Source organism: Sapajus apella, unplaced genomic scaffold (genome assembly GCF_009761245.1).
Source record: "Sapajus apella isolate SASKATOON/1434 unplaced genomic scaffold, GSC_monkey_1.0 scaffold151, whole genome shotgun sequence".
Classification (NCBI taxonomy): Eukaryota; Metazoa; Chordata; class Mammalia; order Primates; family Cebidae; genus Sapajus; species Sapajus apella.
Genome location: NW_022437091.1, coordinates 821866 through 831283, shown reverse-complemented (window position 1 = coordinate 831283; position 9418 = coordinate 821866). Strand labels below are relative to the sequence as shown.

The window sequence follows — 9418 nt, the reverse complement described above, 5'->3', positions numbered from 1 at the left end:
GGTGGTCCCGTGGTATGGCATGAGAATGGAAGAGGAGGGACCCAAGCTGGTAGGTGGGTTTTCCTGGCCCTCAGCATAGCCTGCTAAGTGGAAGCTTTTAGAGGTTATTCCAAGAGGGTGACTTAGGCAGCTTGTTGAAGGAGGCTTCCTGGACAGCGTCATGGACAAATGCCGTGGTTTTTCTCTGCCCAGCTAGTGATCACCAGCAAGCAGAAAACCCAACCAAACCCAATCAAACAGAGGCACAGTCTCTGCTCTTCCAAGTCATTTTTAATGAAGCCATGGGGCAGCAAGATATACAACATGCCCAGATACACAGCATAGCAGGGCCTCGATAATGAGATTAATTTCCGCCACATCTTGAGAATAATATGTATTTCTTTATGAACATTATTTAAAAAATTATAACCCCCTCACAACATTCTCTAGGACCTAGAGCCCAAGAGAACCCACTGAGGATCCATCATCTGTGGGATGGTGGAGGCAGTCTCTGGGGAGCGGGAGGGGATCTGCACAGCCAGGCGAGGCTGCCGCAGCCTTGCCTCTGCCATGCATGTCAGGCAGTGACAAGCAGCAATAAGGGAACGGGGTGGCAGCAGTGTTTGGCAGCTCTTCAGCAATCTTCGTCACAAATTCGGGTAGGATCCAGTTGGTGGCATTGTGGGGGGGAGGAGGGGGGAGGGGAGCGCACAGAGGTGGTAGCAGCTTTCTCCTCCGTGGGGGTGGGAGCGTCCCCTTTGCTTGGAGAGGGAGAGGAGGGGTGGTGCGGATGAAGGTGCAAGGGAGCACAGGCTCTCTTATAATCTTTCGGACCTGGAATGAGGAAGAACAGGAGTCAGGCTGGACACTGAGGAGGACCCAGGACTGTCAGGGGTGTGATGGAGATGGCTCTGTTTGGGGCTGTGTGGTAGAGTTCTAGGAGCAAATGAACCCCGGAGTTTTCTTTTTCTTTTTAATTTTTCTATTTTTTGAGACAGGATCTTGCTTTGTCTTCCAGGCTGGAGTACAGTGGTGCAATCACAGCTCATTGCAGCCTCAAACTTCCCGGGCTCAAGCAATCCTCCCACCGTAGCCTCTTAAGTAGCTGGGACTACAGGCATGAACCACCCCACCTGGCTAATTGTTTTTACTTTTTGTAGAGGCGGGGTCTCCCTATGTTGCCCAGGCTGGTCTCCAACTCCTGTGCTCCTCCCACCTCTGCCTCCCAAAGTGCTGGGATTACAGGCGTGAGCCCCCGCACCCAACCTATTTGATGGTGACGGAAAAGGATGCAGTTGTCAGCAAGATGACTGGGGGCCCTGGGGGAAGGGGGCGTGGAGACTGTAGCCAGGATTAGGGTATAATATGAGTGTAATGTCTTCTTACTAGTGAGCTAAGAGAGCCATAGTGGGGAGAGAGGACATGAGGAGAGGCCTTGGGGGCTCCTTTCAGTCACAGGGTGAGAAAGTACAACATAAGGCCTGCGGTGTAAATGATGTCTCTCTGCTTCTACTCAGTAGCTGTGTGGCCTCAGTTTCCTCATTTCCTACCTCATAGGGGAGAGGTTCAACAGAGGCGGCTGAAACGAGTGTCTTTTATAGCGTTTCAGGCCGTTGTTACTGAACAAGAAGAGCTGGTAACAGGAACAACTAGAAGAGTTTGGTGGGCTCAGGCTTTGGACTTTTTAAAAGCAAGACCCTGCAGGGAGGTTTGCTCTCAGAGCTTAGGATGCACCCAGAGACCTGCGCCCCTAACCCCCACCCCAGCTTCAACACCTCTTACCTCAGCTGGACCACAGCCGCAGCGTCATGAGCAGATTAAAGCCGGCCACTTTCAGGAGGAGGATTCGGAACCCAATCACTGACAGGTTTTGAAAGTTTAGGTTCATATCTGTAAAACCAAGAGGCCACTGCGGTTATGGGCTTGCCTGTCTGAGGCCTGCATGGCTGCAGGATACACAGACGGTTTCCCCCAAGGCAGAGCAGGCTGGGCGAGGGAGGCCTGCAGCTCCTGCATCGCTGCCCCCTTGTAGCTTTGGTGCATATTCCCTTGCAGACATATTTTGTGCATTCTTCCAGGGCCAATAGTGTTGTGTTTCAAGACAAAAACACTGACTAGACTTGGCCCTTTTAAAATTTCTGAGCCCTTCTGGGTATGGGGTAGGTGCTCAGAATTTATCGTCACCATCCCTTGGGTCTAGATGGGCCCCTTAGTGAGTTCAGCAGCCACGGGAGGGATGACTCAATAACAACTCAAACAGAAAGGAATATGGGCCCAGGGTGGGTGTGGAGTGGTGGGGGATTTTTGAGAGACAGGACCATTGCCTAGAGCCTACGTGAGTACTGTTGCTTTTCTTGAAAGAAGGCAAAGCCTGTTGGCTGTGGAGTGAAACTGTCCTCAGGATGACCTGGTTAGTTGAGGGCTATCCCTAAAGGAGTTGGAAATTTTGCGCTGGGTCACCCAGAAGCTCTCTCTGGCTCTCTTGACAGTGGAGCTATTGAAAGAAATACAGAGGGATAAGAGAGTCCTTGGTCTATGGAAGCTAGAAACTCATCCTCAAAGTACTTAGAATGGAAAGTCAGAGATGGTGAGTGGGATTCAGGAGAGACCCCACCCAGCTCTGAGCAGGTCTTGAACTGCTGTTTGCATTCATCATTCATTCCCATATCTACTCATTCCTTCCCATTCCCTCATCCAGTCAGGGTCATTGCGGGTTCACCACTTCCTCAACCCTGTGCAAAAACCCAGGCTAGACCCCCCTATCTTACCTGTTTCAAAGCTTTTCTCAACAAGGCTGGCATCGCAGAGACTTTCTAAAAGGAAAAACACAGACATTTTCTCAGCATCCAGAGCAGGCTGACTCTCCCACCCCAGACCCCCTAGTTTTTGGGCAGGTGATTGACAGCCTTTCCGTACTTCCTCGTGGAGTGATCTGGAGAGAACTTACAGCCTATGGCAGCTGCTAGGGAGAGCCCCTGGCCCTGGCAGGAGCAATGCCTCGACTTCTGGATACTGTTTCTATTTACTCAATGTACACTGATTGCACAAAGTACATGTTACATGACACAGGCCACAGGGTGCCATCACACATGGACCCTGCCCTCGTGCAGCGTCATTCTGGAGTCCAATAGAGGCAGTGAGGCGGGCACAGTCACAAGGGCCATCCAGAGTATAAACAAGTACTTTCATGTGTTCCAAAAAGTTTAATCCCTGTACCCCGAATTTGTTCCTTGGTTTCATCTTAGTAAACAGCACTATCTGACTCAGCTGCTCAGGCTAAAATCTAGCTGCCTCCCTTGATCCCCTCTTTGTCTTCTCATCCCTGCATGGTTCTACCTTTGAAACCTGAATGGTGTTGGTCACTTCCCTGCCACCACCCTGCCCAGGCCTCTATCATCTCTGTTTCAGTTTTTCCCTTTCTGCTTCTACTCTTGGCTTACAACCCACTCTCCACACAGCAATCAGCTTGATCTTTAAAAAAAGCAGGCAGGGCGTGGTGGCTCATGCCTGTAATCCCAGCACTTTGGGAGGCTGAGGTGGGCGGATGATCACCTGAGGTCAGGAGTTCTAGACCAGCCTAGCCAACGTAGTGAAACCCCGTCTCTGATGAAAATATAAAAAAATTAACTGGGTGTGGTGGGAGGCACATGCAATCCCAGGTACTTGGGAGGCTGAGGCAGGAGAATTGTTTGACCCTGGGAGGCAGAGGTTGCAGTGAGCTGAGGTTGCACCACTGCCCTCCAGCCTGGGCAACAAGAGTGAAACTGTCTCAAAAAAAAAGAAAAAAAAAAAAAAAAAAAAAAAAGCAAAGCAAATTAGGTGTCCCTTCCCTGCTTGAAGCTGATTAACAGCTTCCTGGTATACTTAGAATACTGTCTGGCCTCTCACGACCCAGGAGGCCCTGTGATCCAGCTCTGTCTCTTTCATTAAACTCACGCCTGCTGCTCTTCTGCTTTCTCATTGAGCTCCTGTCCCAGGTCTCTGTAGGGTCCTCTCCCTGCCCTTGGTATGGCTGGTACCTTCAAGTAGCCTTTCTTCAGAGAGCCCTTCTCTGAATTTTGTACTGAAGGTGGCTGTTTTCTCAACCCCCAGTTAAAATATATTCCAGTCTGAAGTTATATGGACATTCCCCAGCTGACAGAAGGGCTCCCTCAACTAATATGAAGCTTCCTCCGGGCAGACCCCTCATCTGACTTTATTCCTCCACTTCCGCACCTGGTACATTCCTGTACCGGCACAATCAGTGGTTGGTGAGTTGATGAGCGACTGAGTGAGACTGAGTGAGCTGGGAAAGATCTTTTGGCAGACAGGGAGAAATAAGGAGAGGCAGCTCAGAGAAGGGCTTTAGAATGGGGCCTGGAAAAGCAGTAAGGGGCATACAGTCCAAGCAAAGGCAGGCAGGGGGGGACTCTGGGAGAGACTGAGGCTGGACAAGTACCCTCTCCTGCCAACTTCTCTTCATCTGCTTTTTTCTCCGTGTCATTCTCTGGACTGCCAGGACAGGGCTCACTGTTTCTTAGTAAAGTAAGGGCTTTGGTGGCAACTGATGAGGCTGAGACCACCAATCAGAGGAGTTTTAGACACTATTGACCAGAGCTCTGGGCAGAACCAGGCCACTCCTGAAGCAAGGAAAGAGCCTGCAAAAGCACCGAAGCTGCCCTTACCTGAGCCGGAGAAGAAGGTGTTTGCTGGAAGAGAGCTGCCGTTGAAGGCGTCTGTGCATTTAAAATTGGAATTGCTGCTCCAGGCCACGGCACCGTTGCTCTTGGAGTCCATAGACTTCATGTCTAGCACAGTTTTGTCTGTGATGTACACTTCAGACTCCTTACTTTCTGACACATTCATTTTAGAATCAAAATCAGTGAATAGGCAGACAGAGGAGTTGCTGGATTTAGAGTCTCTCAGCTGGTACACGGCAGGGTCAGGGTTCTGGATATCTGTGGACAAGAGGATCAGGGTTAGGAGATGATCTTGTTTCCCTCTTTGTCCCAACCCTGGCTGGAGTCCAGATGCCTGTGATGGACAAGAGCGGGGCTCTGTGGGGCTGGCAAGTCACAGTCTCAGGCTTTACATGGGAAATAGCATTTTAGAAACCAGCTGCTCGTGATGGACTGGGACTCAGGGACAGGCACAAGCTATCAATCTTGGCCAAGAGGCCATGATTTCAGTGAACATTCTCTGCCAGGTCTGTCACTCAAGGAAACCTGAAATGCAGGGCTACTTAATAGTACTGCTTATACTTCTGCTTAGTAGGCTCTTCTTCAAAACCCCAGCAGTGTAACTCTGGCAGAGCAAAGGCAGGCATGCAAAAAGGCCCAGCAAAGCAAGCTGTACATCTTGGAATCTGGAGGGGTCTTTCTGACTTAGGCTGGGCATTAGAAGAATGGGAGGTTTATGGCACGTTGGCATGAAGCTGGGAAATCTATCATATCACCAGGAGATTTCTCTCTCCTAGTTTTGAACTATAAATCAGAACATCTGTGTCCAAGCCCTAGCACTACCGTTTACTTGATATAAGGCCTTGAGCAAGTCACAGCAGCTCCTTATGTCTCAGGAATTTAATCTGCAAAATGAATACGTTGCCTCATCTACCTTCCTAGCCAGGCTCTTCTGAGAAAGAAATGAGAGCTTCTCCATATAAAAATCTATTTAATAAACTGTAAAGTACCAAACAAATGTTAGTTGGAGCCATTGACCCTGCCAGAATACAGCCGTGATAAAGTGCTAGTGAGCCACGCAGAGCCACGGTATCTATCCTTCACCCTCAGAAAGGAGCTGCTGGAGGCTTTTCCTTAGGGCTGAGACTCATTCTTTAGTATTTCCGTAGGATTTTGTGTTTCTAATGTGACTCTCATTGTTTATTCTTTCCAACCTCCTGCCTTTTGAGGAAGTAGAGGTTTGCTGGAGGATTAGCATGTTGGGGCCACCCAGAGAGTTTCCAGCAGGGTGGGGATTAGAATTTCCCACCCAGTGGTTCTCTGCTCCCACAGCCTCTCACATGCACACAAGATTTCTCAGACCTTGGTGATTAGTCCCCACTTGCTGAGCCAGCCATGGTGGCCTCAGCAATGCAGACATCCAGCTGGATCCAAAACTAAAGAAATCAGCCCCTGGGATGCTGAGTGGAGGCAGAGCTGCCTGCAGCGTGGGGCTGCCCCTGGAGCAGTGGAGCAGGGGTGGGCTCCACGGTCAGAGGGAAGAGACATCTAGAGCTCTGCCCCAAAGGATTCTGCCTACTTCCCTCCAACCTCCCCACACCTGGGCAGCCTGACATCACTGTGGGTGAAGGCCTTACCACATAGTTCCTTAGCTGGGAAGGGATAGACAGAAAGCCATTGGCTCCACCAACACATCCCCCTAATTGTTAGACATCAGTGGGGGTCTTGGGCAGCACTGCAGAGGGGGACAGAAGAGTCTGGAAGTGCTGATCCACAAGGCAGAGGATCAGGGGCCACCAGATGCAGGTTGGCTTTAAAGAGGAAAGGGGGTTGCTTTGGAGGGGCAGAAGCCCAACTTTGAGTCCTGGTTAAACACTCACTCAAGTCCTGGGGCCAGTGGGTGTCAGACTGGAGATGGTCTAGACTGCTCTGTCTAGTACAATAGTCTCTAGCTACGTGTGGCTATTTAAATGAAAATTAATGTGAAATAAAATTTTTTCAATTAAAAATGAAAACTCCCTCTCAAGAGCTCAATAGCCACATGCAGCTGGTGGCTAGTGTATTGGACAGTGCAGATGGACAGAACATTTCCATTGCCACACAAAGTTCTGTTGCACAGTGTTGGTCTAGAAAGCGTAATGCTGCAGAACACAAGACTGAGAAATGGAAGCAGGGGCTGAGTTTAGATGTACTTGGTTTTTTTTTTAGCCTTTTTATACTTTCATCCCCATGTATACCTCTAGTGCAACCTTATCTCTTTGCCACTTTTAATTTAGAGGTCTTTAGAGGTCTGTCTGCCAGAGCCCTTTGGGGAGCGACATCCTATTTTACCCTAGTAAGAAAAACACATCCCATCACTGTTGGTATCAGAAGGTAGGCTTAGCAAGACTGAACCAATTTTTCAATGTGGAAGTTCAGCTATTCTAGATCCTAAACTGTCCTTTAAATTCAAAATGAACTGCAGAAGCACATGTGCTCTAGTGCTTTAGGTCCCTATGGGCACAGCAGTGATTGAAAGCTCCCTTACCATTAAATCTATTCCCTGTAGTTAGGCACGAGGGACCCAGAAATCAGAATTAGTGACACTGACTCTGGTTCCCGCTGAGGCTCTGGTGAGCCTCAGGAAACTGAGCATGGGCAGATGTACTGGGAGAAATGGAAATGCTGGTTCCTTTGCTAACTTTCATCTGGGAGGTAACACCTTCATACCACTCCCAGTGTTTCTATTACAGAATCCCTTAGGTTTCTCCTCCTCTGAGGTGTGGGATGACCCCTCTCAGAGCCCACTGAGGAAGGAGGGGAGGTCTGCTATGCCACAGCTTGTTCCTCTCACCTTTACTTCTAGTCTGTATCTCTAAATCAGATTGTTTCCCAGTTGCTGGCCCCCGCCTTAATTTCTGTATTCTCTTGAATGCTCTAGTATTTTCTTTTTCTATGCCTAAAAAGACATTTTCTCTGACTGCTTTTCAACCAATTTTATTATCAGATGTTTACTTAGGCTACAATGCATGTGCCTTGTTTATTCCCAAGTTCATGCCTTATTCTTGTTGTTCTCTATGCCTGGAACTCCCCTTCTTTCCTTTCTCTGCCCATACAGATCTTATCCATCTTTCAGGGCTCAATGAATCGTTTGTACTGTATGAAACTCTCTCAATCTAGACCACCTTTTCAGCCAGCACCCTGTCCCCTCTCAGTCCCTACTGTGTCCGTTGACATCATTAACTGGTCAATACTAAAACAGTTTTCAGGCTGCTTAATTCACAGTAGTTCTGTGCCTTTATCTTGTTTTTGTGCAACTTGGGGACAGGACAGGAATCCATCCTAGGCTTCATACTCAGTCTAACATTTTATAGACTGATAGTCACATAGAAGGCATTTAACAATATCCATTGAACGATTAAAGTCAAATTTTGACGTGTTTGACCTAGAGAAACATGAATATTCAAGATAGATAATGATGCTTTTCCCTTCCCAGACCTCTGTAAGACAATTAGTTACATCTTCAGCGAGCTTCACCATACTAATAAGTGATATCCCCAAAGAAAGGATTAGTGACACTGGCCCATGGGGTCGCAAATGGTGCCACGTGGGATGACTCACCAGATATAACGAACACATGGGTCCCTTTCCCAAATGTGAGTTTACCAGTTGCTCCTCCGGTATTCACACCGCAGGTAACACCATTGCAGAAACTCACGGGACCTATCTATTACTTAAATAAGAGAAGCACTGATCTCCCCGACAAGACAGGAGAATCACACTCCTAAGAGTTAGACCTTCTGCTCTTTTGCATTGAAATTTTGCTTCTGATATGTACACTTCTCCTCCTGCCCCATTCTGCTGTGGTGCCCTGGGCTGAAGTTATGATTTCAAATAAACCAAGAGTTCAGTAGAACAAAGCCCCAATTCCAAGTAGCGGTGTCTTGGATATGTTTGTGGAAGGTTCAGGAGTACTTTCTCATGGCCTGCCTCATGGTTCCTAAGGTCCCATCCTAAGGATGGGAGGATTTTCTGGGGATGGGTGGAAGAAACCTTTTGGGAGCCTACGGAGGAAAATACCTGGGCTTAAACTCGGCATTTTAGACAAATAAGAAATAGTTGTCCACCCTCCCTTGCTCTCCTCCTTCATTCTACTTACTTGGCTGGATGCTCAGTCTGGTCCCTGATCCAAAGATTATTTTGGAAGCACTGCTGTACCCCACTGCGGGTAAGGTCTTTGAGATAACCTTCTTGATGCTGATCTGCTGGAACCCACTGGGGTCTCAGAGCAGCATTCTAAACAGCTCACTGGGTCTTTGCTGCTTACATCTTTTATTTCCCAAGGAAGCGATTCCCCTTTCCCTTTATGATAATGTAAATCTTAGTATAAGCAAAGCCTCGATAATAATTATATTTTAGAAAAGCTACTACTTATTGATTACTTTTTACATTTTGGCCTTTATCTCATATGATGATGATGTAGTTATTGCCCTTTTTCTGTTGAGAAAGTGGAAGCTTTATAGAAAACAGCTAGTAATAGTAGAGCCCAAATTTTCCCGAGGTCTGTGGGCTCCCTCTACGCTGCCTTTACCCTTAGGAGGAAGTTGAAAACGCTTCTAACTCCACAGAGGAAGGTTCTATGAGTAGGTATCCCCATACCATGCTTATTAGCCAATCCAGGGAATTTAGCTACCTGCTGCAATAAAAGAGAATTTGTGTTTGCCAGTAATTCATCTTTTTCCCCCAAGGGCATTTAGCTAATTTCCTAAATGTTCAGATTATCTGGTGCCGATATTATTGGC

At 48.0% G+C, this 9418-nt stretch overlaps 1 gene segment (V, D, J or C); it reads right to left on the bottom strand.

Moving 5' to 3' along the window:
- Positions 1 to 252: 252 nt before the first annotated feature.
- Positions 253 to 9418, bottom strand: part of LOC116541450 — a 544521-nt gene continuing 535355 nt past the window's right edge. The window contains 4 exon segments of the C gene segment in view: positions 253 to 813; positions 1762 to 1869; positions 2748 to 2792; positions 4644 to 4916. Of these exon segments, the coding sequence occupies positions 1763 to 1869; positions 2748 to 2792; positions 4644 to 4916 (425 nt within the window).